This window comes from Penicillium malachiteum, assembly GCF_028827825.1.
Source record: "Penicillium malachiteum strain IBT 17515 chromosome Unknown utg000005l:1.0-9002435.0:326005.0-9005861.0, whole genome shotgun sequence".
NCBI classification, from domain to species: Eukaryota; Fungi; Ascomycota; class Eurotiomycetes; order Eurotiales; family Aspergillaceae; genus Penicillium; species Penicillium malachiteum.
This window is the reverse complement of record NW_026643099.1, coordinates 2,917,747-2,935,696: the sequence shown is the minus strand read 5'-3', so window position 1 is coordinate 2,935,696 and position 17,950 is coordinate 2,917,747. Positions and strand designations below refer to the sequence as shown.

General features: G+C 47.9%; 6 protein-coding genes across 6 annotated transcripts; 3 read left to right on the top strand and 3 right to left on the bottom strand.

The window, feature by feature from the left end:
- Window positions 1–3,623: 3,623 nt before the first annotated feature.
- N7483_011099 (ankyrin repeat domain-containing protein) lies at window positions 3,624–4,484 on the bottom strand (the record flags this gene model as incomplete). The annotated part of the gene is made up of 1 exon (XM_057094526.1): window positions 3,624–4,484. The coding sequence occupies one exon, from the start codon at window positions 4,482–4,484 to the stop codon at window positions 3,624–3,626; it is 861 nt and encodes a 286-aa protein (XP_056940497.1).
- Window positions 4,485–5,554: 1,070 nt separating this feature from the next.
- Window positions 5,555–6,635, bottom strand: N7483_011098 (transposase; the record flags this gene model as incomplete). The annotated part of the gene is made up of 2 exons (XM_057094525.1): window positions 5,555–6,519; window positions 6,566–6,635. 2 exons carry the CDS (start codon window positions 6,633–6,635, stop codon window positions 5,555–5,557), a joined length of 1,035 nt encoding a protein of 344 aa, XP_056940496.1.
- A 1,818-nt stretch (window positions 6,636–8,453) lies between these two features.
- On the top strand, window positions 8,454–12,440 carry N7483_011097 (Histidine protein kinase NIK1; the record flags this gene model as incomplete). Its single annotated transcript, XM_057094524.1, has 2 exons — window positions 8,454–8,657; window positions 8,715–12,440. The coding sequence occupies 2 exons, from the start codon at window positions 8,454–8,456 to the stop codon at window positions 12,438–12,440; spliced, it is 3,930 nt and encodes a 1,309-aa protein (XP_056940495.1).
- Window positions 12,441–13,770: 1,330 nt separating this feature from the next.
- N7483_011096 (CAZyme family GH18) lies at window positions 13,771–15,175 on the top strand (the record flags this gene model as incomplete). The annotated part of the gene is made up of 2 exons (XM_057094523.1): window positions 13,771–14,024; window positions 14,089–15,175. The coding sequence occupies 2 exons, from the start codon at window positions 13,771–13,773 to the stop codon at window positions 15,173–15,175; spliced, it is 1,341 nt and encodes a 446-aa protein (XP_056940494.1).
- Window positions 15,176–15,201: 26 nt separating this feature from the next.
- N7483_011095 (CAZyme family GH18) lies at window positions 15,202–15,564 on the top strand (the record flags this gene model as incomplete). Its single annotated transcript, XM_057094522.1, has 1 exon — window positions 15,202–15,564. The coding sequence occupies one exon, from the start codon at window positions 15,202–15,204 to the stop codon at window positions 15,562–15,564; it is 363 nt and encodes a 120-aa protein (XP_056940493.1).
- Window positions 15,565–16,756: 1,192 nt separating this feature from the next.
- Window positions 16,757–17,191, bottom strand: N7483_011094 (uncharacterized protein; the record flags this gene model as incomplete). The annotated part of the gene is made up of 1 exon (XM_057094521.1): window positions 16,757–17,191. The coding sequence occupies one exon, from the start codon at window positions 17,189–17,191 to the stop codon at window positions 16,757–16,759; it is 435 nt and encodes a 144-aa protein (XP_056940492.1).
- Between the last annotated feature and the right edge of the window lie 759 nt (window positions 17,192–17,950).

The window sequence follows — 17,950 nt, the reverse complement described above, 5'->3', positions numbered from 1 at the left end:
CTAAAGACATTGAATACCTCCTCGTGGCCTATTTGGGGATGATTGGCATGATTACAAACATGAGCGAGCTCGCGTGCAGACAGGAAGCTCCCTGGCGTTGTTTTCTGGCTCTGGTTCCAGAGCAGGTGCTGTCATAGAATCAAGCTCATACCGTGACTCTAATGAGTGCCTTTACTATAAGGTCTGTTTTGGTCTGACAAATCTCATCCCTTCGCCGCTAATCTCACCTCCCCCTCTAACATCATAGCTGTTAGATCACGTGGCGGCTGTATAGTTCTGACCACTGCTCCCATATGTAAATAGCTATGTAAATAGCTCTCGCAGCCTATACTTCTTCCTTCTCTCCACGCTGCGCTTCCCTCACATGTTTCAGGTCCTTGTAAAGCTCCTTTCCCAACAAGTATGTAAGTACAAATGCCAACTTAAATTGTTAAAGGGGATTATTTAGGTCAAGTTTCAGGTTTTCAATCCGGGTTTATTGGAGTATAGCATGACAAATTAATCCTCTTCAGATGATTCCCTCCTTGGCCCTGCGGGGCGCTTTGCGGATCGATTATCCGTACCTGCCTTTCTCTTTTCCAAATGAATATCATAGTTCAACACGTATTCTTGGAGCTTGTCCAATGATATCATCCCTATCTCATTCTTTCCTTGGACAGGGCTATTTCTTTTGCCAACTAGCAGCAAACGATCCTTCAATGCCTCCTCAAAAGTCTTGTTTATGTCTGGTGTCCCGAGGCCAAAGTCATTGATGGCTATAAATAAGTGATCCCTGGGAATATCCTGTAGAAGTGATCATAGATTGAAACCTCCCGCCGTATTGAACTTATAATCAATGCGAAATTCGAAAAGGACAATGACTATCACCTCTCTTTGTGACTGGTACCACATTTTGAGAATTTCGGGAATCTTTCGACGTACTGAGATATAGTTTTTTCTTTCCAGTGGACAATTGCAGGATGGATCCTCAAACCCCGCGGCTAGGGGCGGAGGAGGATCGGGTGTTCCGCTTGGATGAGGATCCATGTCAACCGGGTCGCTTGAAATATTTCCTTTCACAGTTGGCTCGCCAGGGCTTGGAGAATATTGACTTGCATCCCGGTCCACGGATATCGATTCAGTTTGCATTTGATTTGTTTCCACGAGGTGGGAAGTGGAATCAATTGCTCCCGTGGAACTTTCATACTGGTTACTCATGCCCTGACTAGGCGCATCAGTTGACCTTGTGAGTTCTTCCAGTTAATTCTGTAGTTGAGTAGAGACTATTCCTCGAATGTCATCTCCAAAAAAACAAAGTAGTATTTCTCTTGTTACCCATAAGGAAGTGGGGTATTCCTCAGGGGCTTGATGCGGACCAAAGAGCGGTTCGAAAAAGAGGTATTTCTGCTGCTCATCATATTGTTTTTGTGTTGGCCTATTGTGTCTGTGCTTGGCAGCTGCTTCTGAGCTATTTGTTGTGAATTGAACCACATTGACATCTTGCTCTGAATACGTTGGCAAATTTCGAAGAATGATGCGCAACTGGTTTGACATCGATTGCACTCTTCGTTGGTCAAGTTTGTAGAAATCCTGCCTACAAAGCGACTCCATGAAGCCTTTTGCGATATCTTGGTTTAAGCTTTCACTTTGGAGGGATGTGATTTGATTCGAGTGGAAGCCCAACCGCTCAGCTAAGGCTGCTAGGTGCCTCAAACTTAGGTCTTCTGTAGACCATCCAAAATGACGTCAATTGCTTTTCGAGCCCCGTTTTTGATAGACAAAATGTCTGAGTGCGAAGAGCCAAAGTTGCATCATACAAAGTGGAAATGAATTTGCGTTCCGCTCTATAGTTGCAAATTGATGCTCAGATTGCTGAATTTCGAGTGATCTTTCGTCCCGACCATGTCCCACTGACGAAGCATGGTCCGTTTAAAGCTTCCCTTGAATCGGGGTGGGCATAGACAACGTAATGCTTTTGCCGGTTCCTCAAGGAATAATGTGTCCTTGATGAGTTTGTTAAGTGAGATGATTCTTCTTGGAGTAGATTGTAGAGAGTCTCGCAAGGCAGCCCTTTCTTCAGCCTCTGTAACAAGGGGAAATATCTGTTCTGAGTCCAACAGTTCGGCTATGCGTCTCCGATCCGCCAGCGATGACTGAGGCATCAAACCTTCAACTAGCTGCACAGAACTGAATTCCACGCATGATGTAGTTTGATACTCAAAACTGCGAGACCAACTTTCATGAATTTTCGTCAAGTAGCAATAAATCAACTAATATCATCTGTAAGCGAGGCAGTGGAAATTGGAGAGCTACCGTACCTCTGGAGATTTTAATGCAAGCATCCGCTCAATCTGAGACGCCTTCAGCGGTTTCCACATACCTACAAATGGCAATAGTTTATCCAGACCATTGAGACAAAGGTCATTCCGATGTAGGCCTTGTATATCTTGACGTCGACCCTCAGAACTCAGTCTCGCCCTCCATTTGTTTTCCTGCACGCTGTTCCCCGAAAGTTGGTATATCCTAAGCGTACGATAGATCTCGCCATCGGTAAACTCGAGACTCTTCGCGGATTCTTCTCTAAGTTGAATGAGAGCGTCCAAAGGAATACCTGGAGATTGTGTCAGACTTATTTCACCCCAGAATTGAACTACCCACTGTCTAGATAGAGATCAACCAGCCATCTTGTTTCTCCAAAGGATTCGGCCGCCTTTAAACGTTGTTTCCCATATACACATATCAGTTGAATATCACTTTCAAATGATAGTGCCGGTTGATTTGTCGGATCTAAGAGCGACTCCGGTGTAATTTTGGATTTTGTAAGAGCCCTGGACAATTTTTCTTGATCGATGAGCGCAGCGACTCTTGTGCTCCGGCTCAAGATTGCCACATCCTTCAATCTCGAAGACCCTAAGAAGTCTTTGCAAATTTCATTCTTCAAAATCTCTGCTGCCAAGGACAGTATTTACTTCAAACACCAAATTTTGAAACTCAATAATAGCACATCCTTGGTAGAAACGAAGTCTTTGTGATGCGATTTCATTCGTCAGGTGACCGAATCGGTTGTCAGAAGTATCCATGTTTAAGTCCCAGCTAAATGGGGAGTCGGGAAAGGTGATATTTAACATATTGAGGGATCCAAAACAGTGTCGCAGGCAGCAGGTCCGGGGGTCCCCTGTCTGCCTGCCCCTCCTGGCCCAGAGTCCGGCCAGAGTCCCTTGTCTGGCAGAGCTAGCAGTTTTGATGTACATGACTATTAGGATGGATTAATGCTTTTTTAATTGCCCAACCATATTCGCATTGTTTCAAAAATTGATTCTAACCTAACGTGGCGAATTATCTCGGGGTTGGGGACTCACAGAATTATAGACCAGACAATTAATTTTGCATGGAAACGCATAGAATATAGTATTCATGGCTTCAAGAAAGCTCTAAGACCTCCACTTTGACCCCAAGGTTGAAATTCTGTCTCGAACAACTCCACTCCTCTGGACACCCGGGGTGGGTGATGATCTATTTTGACCTTTTTTTGACATCTCCTGTACCTTCGGTGCTGAGCACTGCACTATTATGCGATTCTTCTGCTATTTGGACCCGTCTGCTTGGCAGAGAGCGATCGAGCAATTTTCTCTTCAACGGTTGTCTCAATAGTCCGTCTCGACATCTTTTCGGTCCAGCAGTAGCCTGACTACTGCTTCATGTCCACATTCATCCGCACAGGACAACGGTGTCCGACCCCAGTTAGCTTTCGAGTCCGCCTCGACATCTTCTCGGTCCAGCAGTAGCCTGACCGTCGCCTCGTGTCCGCGCCAGGCCGCATATAATAACGGTGTCCGACCCAAGTTATCCTTCGAGTCTGCCTCAACATCTTGTCGGTCCAGCAGTAGCCTGACCACTGCTTCATGTCCGCCTCCAGCCGCAAAGGACAACGGTGTCTGGCCCCAATTAGCTTTCGAGTCCGCCTCGACATCTTCTCGGTCCAGCAGTAGCCTGACCGTCGCCTCGTGTCCGCGCCAGGCCGCATATAATAACGGTGTCCGACCCAAGTTATCCTTTGAGTCCGCCTCAACATCTTGTCGGTCCAGCAGTAGCCTGGCCACTGCTTCATGTCCACCTCCAGCCGCATGGGATAACGGAGTCAATCCATCGTTATCCTTCGAGTCCGCTTCGACCTCTTGTCGGTCCAGCAGCAGCCTGACCACCATTTCATATCCACCCCCAGCCGCATAAGATAACGGCGTCCGATCGCAGTTATCCTTCGGGTCTGTCGGGATACCGGCGTTTGCGAGCAGCAGCTCAATCAATTCGCCCTCCCCTTCCCTCGCGAGTAGATGTAGGATCGACCTCCCTCCTTCGTCATGGATCGTGGTATGCTGAATAGTTAAGAGTCGTGCGAGCGCGGGGGCCGCACATAAAAGAGACAGCAGATCAACAGGCATAAGATATTCGGCCAAAAGCAGGGTAAGTTCGATCGGGAGATATGCTCCTCCCCTAGACACTCTCATTATGTCACTTTTGCGGAGATACGGAAACGGTAGATATATTTCACAAGTCCAACTAGGAAGTCGAATGACGCAAATGATTCAACGAGGGACAATTTCAAAGGATGACGGAGGTTTCAGTTTTCCCCACTTTGTCGAAGCGCTCCTGAATACTAATAATTGGGGGTGTGGGGACAGGGCCTCACTGTATGTCTCATGCCGAGCCCGATAATTGGGACAGAGGGGCCCCTATGTTTCTCGGAGCCATCCATAAGTGGAGTCTGATCGTTAAGTGGACTCGTCCAAGATTTCTGTGTTTGGTTTATTTCACACTACCCGGCCGCTTACAAATATTACATATTTTACGGACCCTCGCGGCGATGGTCCGCCACCCATACGATACTGCCCACCCATACGATACTGCCCACCCATACGATACTGCCCACCCAAAAGATATCGGATCACCATACAATTCAACCACCTAGTTTCTATACGATTTAAACCACCAAAGCAGTGCGATTTAGAAGTTAATTGATATACCGAAATGTAGCTATTTGATTGGATAATACAGAAATCTACTTCTTGATGAAGTAACCCTTCTTCTTACAAGCCCTCTTCAATTCAGGCAAGACCTCTCGCTTCAAGTATGGGCGTAGCTTCATAAGAGCCTTCAAATCATCACCACTCTTTAGAATTCGCTTCATACGTTCAATCTCGCTGAGTGCACTACCTCAGTCAATTTAGATGCCTTTCGTGAGTGATTTTCGCGAGCGTAGCGGATCTCTCATAGATAACTCGAATTCTCGATATTACCCTGCAGCTCATCAATAAGATAGGCGAATTCGGTCGCAGCTTTTGATATCTTTCTGAGTAGGCGACGAGAGGGTGATTGTTGCATGCGATTGATATTATGATCTAGGTGCTCTTCTAATCGCTTTACACGATCGGCAGTCTTTGGTGTCTGAGATCTGATGAATGTTGCCCACTACCACCAATTGATGACGGCGGGCTTGGTGTATTGAAGCCGAAATCCTCTCCTACTGAATCGACCAAAACCTCGAGGACGATACTAGGATTGATCGACCATAAGCCTGTCAATCGAAAGCCAAGCTTAATTGTAGAAGGTTTGAAGGTCTTTTGTCGAATCTGCGCGATTGCACTAAGTCATCCTTCGTAATCCTCTCATATCCACTAACGGTTGCATGGTACACCCATTCGCTATGCCAGTGCTTATAAGCACTAAATACATCAACGTCTAGTGGTTGAAGGATATGGCTCGAGTGAGGTGGAAGAAAGAAGAGGATAATTCGATTGTCCTCGCAGTACTTGACGAATTCGTATGTGAGATGAGAGCCGAATTGGTCACATACTAATAGACGATATGTCCCCTTAACCGAATCCTTGGTAAGCTTATTGAATAGCTGTATCCACTGCAGGGCAAGGACGTTATTAAGATAGCCAGTTTCGGTGACAGCGATCCTCTCATCGCCTACTATCTCAAACCACCGTAGTAGAAGGACCTTAGCGCTTAGGATTACTACCGGTGCGATAGTAGAACCAGTAGCTGAAACCGCTTCAATTGCAGTTGCATACTCGCGATTAGTACTAAAGCCGCCAGAGATTTGGCGCTTTGGTTCGCGGGTAATAACCCACTGGTCTTTGCCTACACCGATATTGAAACCGGTCTCATCAAAGTTCCATATATCGTCTGCAGTAATACCGTACTGGGCGATAGTCTCCTGGTAGGAATTGAACCACTCTCTTGCAACCTGCCTATCTAGGCAATTCTTTCTCTCTATATCCATTGCCCGCTGGCGGCGAGAGAGATACTCAGGATGGCGTTGGAGGAAGCGTCTTAGCCAATGGTCGCCGATGGTAGGTGGTTTGGTTGGACCAATATGGCTACTAGCTAGAATTGAATTGGCAGCAGCCGCGATAACCGGTCGCTTAGGTGGAAAAGAGATAGAATCGAGGAAATCGATGTATCTGCAAAGGGCAGATTCTTGCGATTCATCCAATTTGCGACCGTTAGGTGGTCTTTCAGAGAGTGATGGGCGCCCTTTGTAACGCGCAAGAAGGCGCTGGTACGGTAGGCTTTTCGATACTTTCCAATTCAAGGAGAGTCAATTGGATACGAGATTCAATAGATGCATTAGATTCTTTAGATTCAGGCATGGAGGTGGTGAGAAATCGCGTGTAGAAAAGGGTTGTTTACTATGGGAAATCACGATATCGTATGGGTGGCAGTATCGTATGGGTGGCAGTATCGTATGGGCGGCAGTATCGTATGGTGGCAGTATCGTATGGGCGGCAGTATCGTATGGGCGGCAGTATCGTATGGGTGGCAGTATCGTATGGTGGCAGTATCGTATGCAACCCGGAAACCGTGAATGGGTAACGGCAATTGAAGCTATCTGTGTAGATGGCTATTCATTACCACCATGTGTGATTTTTAAGGGAAAGGTTGCTGTTGCTAGCTGGTTCGATAACCTTCCAAAAGATTGGCGATTCGAGGTCTCAGCTAATGGCTGGACTACCGATGAGATTGGTTTACGATGGCTTGAAAAGCTATTCATTCCATCAACAAATTCACGCGGCCGTGGTCGATTTCGGCTATTGATTCTTGATGGCCATGGAAGTCATCTCACGCCCCAATTTGACCGAATCTGCACCGAAAACAATATCATCCCACTTTGTATGCCTGCACATTCATCACATCTTTTACAACCACTAGATGTTGGTTTTTTCGCAATATTAAAACGTACATATGGTCGTTTTATAAGCGACCTTGCACGTACAGGCTATAACCATACCGACAAGCTTGATTTCTTAGCTGATTTCCAACGTGCACGTGTTGAGGCTTTTCGGCCGAAGACTATCCAAAATAGCTTTTTAGCTACTGGATTAGTACCAATTGATGCTGAAAGAGTTCTTTCTAAATTGAATATTTCTCTACGGACACCTACACCACCAGGTAGCCGACCGAGTAGCAGATCTAGTCAATTTACACCTAAGACACCTAGAACTGTGGTTCACCTTCAAAAACAAGCTTCAATGCTTAAATCTCTTCTCAAACAACGGTCAAACAGTCTTCCCAGCCCATCAAAATTGATATTAGATCAAATCATCAAGGGCCACTCCATAGCGCTACACAACACTGCGCTACTAGCGCAAGAAAACGCCAATTTACGCGCAGCGAATGAGAAAAAACGACAGAAACGCAATCGATCAGCTAGACAGATACCCGGTGAAGAGGGGTTGACCGTTGAAGAAGGCCTACAGCTACTTACGCAAGTGAACTTGCCTGTCGAACAACCTGTGGTCGAACCACACACCCAGGTTGAACTACCTATTCAGCCGAATCAGCCAGCCCCTAGGGCTCAGCCTAGGTGTAGTGGATGTAGAGAGGTTGGGCATCAGACCAATGTATGTAAAAATCGTATTTATAACTGAATTTATCGGTGTTGGGTTAAAGTATTTGAATTTGAATTTGTCTACTGGCGATGGGTGTGCCGCTCGGCCAGGTGTGCCGCTCGACCGGGAATTACGTTACTGGGCGGCCGTCCCTCTTCATCTGGGAACATCCTTGGAAACCGAAACGCTCCGTTTCAGGGTCTCCCTTTCGACATCCCAAATTTCCCGGGTCAGTCGGGACGGCCCTGGATCATACTCTCACACCCGTCCCCGAAGAACTCCGGTGTAATCACCCTATATTGCTGTAGTCGGCTTGCTGGATTTGTCGTGTCAGGAATCTGTTCCAGTAAGTTGTGCTCGTCTTGACGCTGGTTCCGGCTTTCGACCGTCCCAGCTCTTTTTTTTCTTGGGATATGGCTCCCTCTCTGGCCCACAAACGCCTGAGGTACCAGGAAAGACATTTCGCCCTGGATTCGAACCTTGCCGGCACAGCCGGAGACACGGTGCGGGGACTTGCAGTTTCGGATTCTGCATATCATCACGACCTTGGATGATCGACTAACAAGGTGCCAGGGTAAAATGGCTAGTACGGACGAGACACTCGTGGCAGCGACGGTAGTGCTGCAATATCTCGCCAAAGCCGAGCCCACCAGGGGCTCTGTCTTCCCCCCCTTTGCTTTCGAATCTCCCGCGACTAACGGTTCCAAATTATTCAAACTTCCCGGGGAACCAAACCCAGCAAAGGTCGCCTTCGAAACCGAGTTGGAGGCCTTGATGGGCCGCGTGCACCACCTGGAATTCCAAGCTGTCAGTCATCACAAACTTCCCAACAACCCCTAGCAGACCACCCCGCCTGTTATCGAATCCAACGAGAAGGATCCTGATTTTTTGTGGACCTTTGGGCTCGATCATTTGTTGTCCGGTCAAGGTTCTGACTCTTCTTATTGCCTTACACAGCAGCAAAAACTTAATCAACCCGGTCGGCGACAGTTGACCACGTCGGACCCTGAAGAGAAATTCTCTCATCCACCCCATCTATCCGCCCCGGCTAGAGACCTCGACGTAGGCAGCACCGCCGAGGAAGATGTGACTGGCGTCACACATATGGTGCGCGAAGAAGAAATCAGCATCTTCCGCAAACATGTGCAAAAGCAAGCCGAGGAGATCAGCTTCCAGAAGATTATCATAGCGCAGGTTCGCGACGAGTTGCAGAAGCAGGAGCAGCATACCCGCCGTGCGTTCACCAAGCTCGGAAATGAGGATGTTGTTCTTCTCGAGCAGGAGCTCCGGAAGTATCAACAGGCTAATGAGGCCTTCCAAAAAGCCTTGCGAGAAATTGGCGGCATCATCACGCAAGTTGCCAACGGTGATCTCTCCATGAAGGTTCAGATCCACCCCTTGGAGATGGACCCGGAAATTGTTACGTTCAAACGTACGATTAACACCATGATGGACCAACTGCAAGTCTTTGGTAGCGAAGTGTCTCGAGTCGCTCGCGAGGTCGGAACGGAGGGTATACTTGGCGGTCAAGCTCAAATCACTGATGTCCACGGTGTCTGGAAGGAGCTCACGGAGAATGTCAATATTATGGCCAAGAATCTAACGGATCAGGTGCGAGAAATCGCGGTTGTCACAACTGCTGTCGCTCACGGTGATCTGAGTCAGAAGATCGAAAGTCGCGCTCAGGGTGAAATTTTGGAACTGCAACAGACGATCAATACCATGGTGGATCAACTTGGGACGTTCGCCACGGAAGTCACACGAGTCGCGCGCGATGTCGGTACGGAAGGTGTGCTGGGAGGTCAAGCCCAAATTGAAGGTGTCCAGGGCATGTGGAACGAACTTACGGTCAATGTTAACGCGATGGCACATAATCTAACCACGCAAGTGCGTGATCTTGCCACCGTCACCAAAGCTGTCGCTAAGGGCGACCTGACGCAGAAGGTGCAAGCTAACTGCCGAGGAGAAATTGCCGAGCTGAAGCATATCATCAATTCCATGGTAGACCAACTCAGCCAGTTCGCGCAAGAAGTCACTAAGATCGCCAAGGAGGTCGGTACCGATGGTGTACTAGGTGGCCAGGCCACCGTGAATGATGTGGAAGGCACATGGAAAGACCTTACAGAGAACGTCAACCATATGGCTAACAACCTGACTACTCATGTGCGTGAGATTGCAGACGTTACCACGGCCGTCGCCAAGGGCGATTTAACCATGAAGGTCACTGCCAACGTACAGGGCGAGATGCTCGATCTGAAAAGTACCATAAACGGCATGGTGGACCGTCTCAACACGTTTGCTTTTGAGGTTAGCAAAGTCGCGCGTGAGGTCGGTACCGATGGTACCCTGGGAGGTCAAGCTAAAGTAGACAATGTAGAAGGAAAATGGAAGGATCTCACCGATAACGTCAATACTATGGCGCAAAATTTGACTTCACAAGTGCGAAGTATCTCAGACGTGACACAGGCTATTGCCAAGGGGGATCTTAGCAAGAAGATCGAGGTACATGCGCATGGAGAGATGCTGACCCTCAAAGTGACTATTAATCATATGGTGGGTCGTTTGGCTAAGTTCGCTACTGAACTGAAGAGGGTTGCTCGCGATGTCGGCGTCGATGGAAAGATGGGTGGCCAAGCCAATGTGGAAGGGATCGCAGGAACCTGGAAGGAGATCACGGAGGATGTGAACACCATGGCCGAGAACCTGACGTCACAAGTGCGGGCATTTGGCGAAATCACTGATGCCGCCACGGATGGTGATTTCACCAAGCTTATTACTGTGAATGCTTCGGGAGAAATGGACGAACTGAAGCGCAAGATCAATAAGATGGTTTCCAATCTGCGAGATAGTATTCAACGAAATACGGCCGCCAAGGAAGCTGCCGAGCTTGCTAATCGCACCAAATCTGAATTCCTGGCCAACATGTCCCACGAGATCCGAACTCCTATGAACGGTATCATTGGTATGACCCAGCTCACACTGGATACCGACGACCTAAAACAGTATACCCGGGAAATGTTAAACGTGGTACACAATCTAGCCAACAGTTTACTCACAATCATCGACGATATACTCGATATTTCGAAGATTGAAGCTAACCGGATGGTTATCGAGAGCATTCCATTCACCGTTCGCGGTACTGTATTTAATGCGCTCAAGACTTTGGCTGTGAAGGCGAATGAGAAAGTCCTGAGCCTGACCTACCAGGTCGACAACACAGTCCCCGATTATGTCATTGGCGATCCGTTTCGTCTGCGCCAGATTATTCTCAACTTAGTCGGTAATGCTATCAAGTTCACTGACCACGGCGGGGTTAAGTTCACTGTCCGCAAATCCGATTATGAGCAATGCACCACCAACGAATATGCCTTTGAGTTTTCCGTCTCCGACACCGGTATTGGTATCGAGGAGGACAAATTGGACTTGATCTTTGATACCTTCCAACAGGCCGATGGGTCAACCACCCGTAGATTCGGTGGTACCGGTCTCGGTCTGTCAATCTCCAAACGCCTGGTCAATCTCATGGGTGGTGATGTTTGGGTTACGTCTGAGTATGGACATGGCAGTACCTTCTATTTTACTTGCGTTGTGAAGCTCGCCGATCAGTCCTTGAACGCTATTACTTCTCAGCTCTTGCCATATAGGAATCACAGGGTGTTGTTCATCGATAAAGGCCAGAACGGCGCCGAAGCCACTAATGTCATAAAGATGCTCAAGCAGATTGAGTTGGAGCCGCTGGTGGTGTGCAACGAAGAGCATGTTCCACCACCCGAAATCCAAGACTCCTCTAGAAATAAGTCTGGTCATGCATACGATGTCATCATTGTGGACTCCGTGGACGCTGCTCGTATCCTACGAACATTCGACGAGTTCAAGTATATCCCTGTTGTTTTGGTGTGTCCTTTGGTCTGTGTCAGCTTGAAGTCCGCTTTAGATCTTGGTATCAGTTCGTACATGACAACACCTTGCCAGGCTATTGATATGGGCAATGGTATGCTTCCTGCATTGGAGGGTTGGTCGACACCGATTGCCACCGACGACTCCCTCTCGTTCGACATCCTTCTTGCCGAGGACAACGACGTTAACCAGCAACTCGCCACGAAAATACTCCAAAGACACAACCACAGCGTCTTTGTTGTTGGCAACGGTCTAATGGCCGTGGAGGCTGTCAAGAAGCGCCGATATGATGTGATCTTGATGGATGTTCAAATGCCCGTCATGGGTGGTTTCGAGGCTACTCGCAAGATTCGAGAGTACGAAAGAGCGAGTGGTCTCCAGCGAACCCCGATCATTGCACTCACTGCACATGCCATGCTTGGCGATCGCGAGAAGTGCATCCAGGCTCAAATGGACGAGTACCTGTCCAAACCGCTTAAGCAGAACCAGATGATCCAGACCATTCTCAAATGTGCAACGCTTGGTAGATCGCTACTGGAGAAGAGCAATGCATCTCGGATCTCGAGCAGTGGAGAAATGCATCCCATCCGCTCATCTGTCCCAGATAATCAAAGATCGGCGGCAGCGGTCACAGAAACAACAAGGGATACCCTCCCCGCCATGGCATGACATGGATACCCGGCCAGTCTCCACTGCTGGCCCGATATGCCGTGGTCCTTTCGCTGAGCCTGAAAACAAAATTGACGACATAATCGATACCCGGGTACTTTGTCCTGTAAGATCCGCATTATACACAATGTGAGTACTTCTACAGAATGAAAGAGACCGTGGCGCGTCCCGTTGGGGTTGATTCTTGGGGAATAATGGACTGTTCTTATTTGCCTCTTGCTTTCCTAATTAAAGCTCAGTGGGAAGACCACGTTCCAGAATCTTTCAATACAATAGCATTTTCGCTTGAATTATCGGTTGGAAACGGCCATACTGGTAAATTTATTCAAACTCCGTGTATGTCATCAGTGGGTCAAGTACAGTGATTGCACTAGTCGATGATCTAATTAAGTGTACTACTACAGCATGACTATTCGAGGAGTGGGAGTTTGTAACCAGATACCGCGCATCGTAGGATACTGAACTGGGGGACCTTCCACGCTGCTTCCGCTTTTGTACCCTCTGTAGACCGCCGTCAGTAAAAAAGTACCTGATGTACATTGTGATCCTCGTGATCCTACGGAATTTTAATTTGAGGGATCCGAATTAGTATCCTCTCGACTAATTCATACAATATTTTATAATATTGCGCAGAAAGGTCGCTTACGTGGTGAATCACGAACAATGTAATGATCGTCGTTCGTTGTATACATTCAAGGGCTCACAAGGACTCCGATTATCTTATAGGCGGATATTTTACCTAGAGATACTAGGATGCACGGATTTGAAGTAGCGAGGAGATGTAAGACCATGTTTAATTTCACCTAACCGTATTTTTCAAACTCTTGAAAGGCCTTGATGATCAAGAAGACCACGAGTCGATACCCCCCTACCTAGGTCTCAGTGTCACCACATACAAGCCAAATGACATAAAATCAAAATGAGTTCATTCTAGTGAGTATAACTTAACCTGTGATCAAGGTTCCGTTCCGTGCTTGATTGATCGAGACAGGACTGACAAAGATACCTAAGTCGAGCCGAGCAGCTCGTATATTGAGTTGGAGCCTACGACTCTTTTTCCTCTTTGTCGTTGTTCTAGGAACGAGGAGCTATAATAATTGTAATCTAGATCTGGTTAGCTATAATGGGCGAGTCGTTTCAGACAATGAGCAGCAAGCGGGCATTATGTCACCAGCGAGAGCACGATAGCAGGAGCAGCCGCAGCCGCCATTGTCAAATGCAAGCCTCAAACTTCAAGTATTTCCACTTCACGAGTATTGACTTTGAATTAAAATATAACCCTTGGCTTTTGATTGTAAGTTTTGTGTCCATCTCCGTTATGAGCATACTAATGTGGAGACCGACCGAGGTGGATAATTCCCGCTCGGCTCCCACTTCCCCCACAATCCAAAATAGTCCAGTATCTTGGGTTACGTCACACCTGGCCTTGGATGACGAAATCAACATCGCCGGCATTCGATCGTCATGGGGAGGTGGTTTTACCAATGATGGTAACACTGACAAGTGTGGCCGCGGATACAAGGTTTTCTGCTGCCCCGATCCTGAGTATGAAGAGGTCATTGACGGATGTGCCTACGCGGGCTGGTAAGTCCCATCTACATGAACCTGAGAGCGATACTTCGAACGCTCGGAAACAAAGGCTAACTAGCAAAATATGGCGAGTTAATAGCGGCAAAGATTGCCCTAGTGGAAGCACAGAGATGTTTAACAAAATCGACACTTGCGGGTACAAGGGTCACAAATACTGCTATACGTCTCCAGCCGACCTGCCTGACTGCCATTGGGTCGGAGGAAGTTCTGGCCAGGACTTCGCAAATGCCAAGTGCGCCTCCACGGAGCTTGCAGTTGACCGTGCTAGTTACGGTGACTCGAGCTCCTCGTGCGACTGGAGCCGCCAGAAGGTCGCCTGCTGCACAGTCCAGAAGGCTGCACGGGAGCCAGCCAAGTGCGCTGCCGATCTGTGTACGCTGTTTCCCGGCTGGTGTCCAAGTGATAGCGATGAGATTTCTGTCAGCTACCCCAAACGAGGCGAGCTCAACGTACTGGAAAAGCGTGGGGGTGGCCGAGAAAAATACACTGTTTTACTGGCCGGTGTGACTATCGAGGTCATCGCCGCCGCATATCCGCCAATCGGAAAACTCTTCACGATCTCCCGAGCCGCTCAAGTTCAACGATGGGCTTTTTGGAAGAGCAAAGGTTATTGCAATGGCGGAATTCTATCCGTGCTCTCTCTTCCGACTGGTGAGGTCGCCAGATCCCTGTACGACGGCTTGAACACGGAGCACGCCATCGATAGGCAGGTCATAACAAAGTTCATTGAGGCTGTGATATCGGGGACTTTGCAATCCGGTGCCCAGCCAGATGGTCTCTTACCCATGTCGGCCACCTGGTGGGCAAATAAGTGGAAGGAGGTCAATGCTGTCCTTGCAGGTCTTCCTGTGGTAGGCAGTGATAATAAGGGAACCCGGCTACAGACTCCCAATGACCGAATCATGGAAGCTTTCGGGTCGACATATAACCCGCACCCACTGCTGACTACTGACGCTGCAATCAATGGAGTCAAGGGCGCCCTCATGGGTCTCGGGCCTCCTTTTAGCACAAAGACTATTGAAAAATTGGCAAATGCCGCTGTCAATGCCGATACTGACGAGGCTGTGCAGGAGGTTCTAACAACCATTCAAGCCGTAAGGCCGCTTTTCCTTCTTACCCGCCCCCCCTTCAACTTCTCTCGCTAACTGAATTTACCTAACGGGTGTTTGGTATGTATGACTTCTTCGCCGACCCTCGTGTCTCTAAGACGTATAACTGGGTTCTCCAAAGCGTCGGTCTGCAGATGGCCCAAGTCGAGTATGCTACCGGCGTTCAAGATCTGCAAAAGTGGTGGTGGGCGTGGGTACCAGACTACTTCCAGATGGTAGACGATTATTCCAAAGGTTGGGCCATCGAAGCTATTCGAGCCGTTGCAGGAGTGTACGCCGCGGCTCGTACTGATGGGCGGAATCTGAAGACAAATGATGCCGTCGTGACCGCGCTCAGCGAATTCCAGAGCAAGATCCAGACGCTGAGCATGCCGAAGATCACGGTGACAGAGACTACCATCTCCGACTTAGATTCTCTAGACTAGATAAGCAAAAAAAGAGCCTAGCTATCATATATAAGTAATTACATCCTGCTTGGGTAGATAAGACTTTGAGAAGTTCTAAGTTAGTATTATCAATCAATCAACCAACACTCTATTAACCTGTTGCAACCTATCTAGTCGCGTAACGGTTATGCAGGCGCTTCCTCCGCCGGAAGTAAGAGTGATCCGAACGCCAGCCCGCGCGCATGAAATAGTAACTATAGAGAACTTTCCTCATCAAATACTACATGCTGTCCGGAATGCCAGAGGGATTCATACCGTATCAAGCCCAGCATTTCATTCTACAAACGATGCAGCGGTGTCTCGAACAGAATGCGTTCCAGTTTGCCCAAAAGTGGCTATTATCTGAATTGCAAGCCCTAGGCTGGACATGTTAAGAGGCGCTTGAGCTGCATATCTTCTTCAGAGTTCTCGCTCAGGATAACCTCTCCGCAATATACAACAATAGCTTGAAAATGACTTTGGATGAGAATTTCCGAGCCTTACACAGCTTGTACTCGCTGTTAGTATAGCACTCTCGCGTCTTCGCCGCCAAATCATCACAAGTAAGTTAATGATACTTCAACACAGGTCTACGACTTAATTTCCGTGGGATTCATAGAGCCTCACAATATAAGAGCTGTCCTTGGTAAAACTGAACGCATATTAGACCTAGAAACCGTGCGCACCTAGGGAAATGAAGAGGTATTAAGGAGAAACGCAGGCATGACATATCCGAGTCCAATTGTGCAATTCCAGACTGACCGTAGCACTGTCCTATCTTTGAGCTTCTTCTGGAACCAACGGCCAGCAAAAATTCCGTTACTATCGATGACGTTAGGGGTATCCTACAACTTTTTCAAGTCACTATGCGCCAACATCTTCAGAATGGGCAATTCAAAGACACAAGTATGGGGCATCCCACAACTATTGCCCTAGCCTTGCAATGCCAAATTCAAATTCCTTGCGACAAACTGGAAGGATCTAGCCAGGATTCATATAACGTTGTGTGTGACAATATTCCTTGCCATTTGGCAACCCCACGGAGACTCATTCTCAATTCGGGTTCCACGAAAAGCTCCGCACCATGGTCAATCGAGGTCTGTTTATACAAAAGCGGATCAAGAATGTATATAGTGGGGTCCCTGCACTCTTTAGCGGCGTCAATTCGTCTTCCACCTTTATGACATTGGTGTCATGCTTTCACGATGTCCTGAGTGTCGATGACTCGGGCAGCTCTCATCGTACCAACTACGGTCAATAGTGCTCTCGGGGGACTATTAAGCGACCCAGTTCGTTCAAATTCACCGCCTGCAATAACCTTTCCCATGTCGTATTGAATCACCTCGCCACAAGTGCCTTGCGGATAACTAATCACGATATCGCCAAGGCGGATGTCATGAGCAGCGAAAGGAACTCCACCCCCGATACCGACCATCAATCCGATTCGGAGCGACTTGGAGAAGGTGCGGACCATGTTGTTTGCGACCGTAGTAGCTGAGGTAGTTCCGTACTGGCCTCCTGGAAGGCAGGCGATTACGACGTGGTGTTTGCCGATTCGGCCCAGCGTGTAGGTGTTTGAGTCCGCCGCATCTTGCTCCTCGAGAATTCCGAATTTCTCATCTAACATTTCGGCTGCAGCTGCAGCCTCGATCGGAAGAGCACAGATTCAGCCGATTTGGAAGGCATCTTTGGAAGGACGGGCCATGTAGGAAGGCTATAGCGGTCTTGCGACAAAAATTATGCTTATCTGAGGATGAATAGTAGGGAAGGTTAAATCAGAACAGAGGTTTATGGTGCGGGGTCATCACGAGGAAAGAGCCCCATCGCGTAGCAGAAAGGAACAGCCCATCACTAACAGCAGCACTCAGCACGTGTTGTTGAACTGGAGAAAGCCACCGCCAGCTAGCCAGGGTACTCTGTATAAGTAACTCGGATTGTCTTTCTACCGATAATATATCTTCTCTCTTTTTTATCCTATTACCCCCAGAGGATATTTTTCTAGTTTATTAACAAGTGCTCTCTATTGTTAGTTCTTAAAAAAGCTATCCTACTTATTAGATAGTTATTCTTCCTTATTAAATAAACTTAAAGATAGTCTCTAATAGGGGCTCTAGATAAATAGAATAATAGGCTAAATACTAATATATTTTCACATCTTATACCTTATATGTATACATATTGTAGAGGGGAGTAGCGGTGTGGCATGTGACTAAAAAGTATGTTGTATATAGTCGTTACGTGTGTGATAGCTGAACATCAGACCTCTTCCAACTCTCCATCTACCCTGTGGTCTCCTTCTATATCCCTACCACTCTCAGTGGCGAGCCTATATCTCTGTCCTCTCGTGGTTCGCAGACATGAGTTGGACTACGCTCCCCGCTACAAT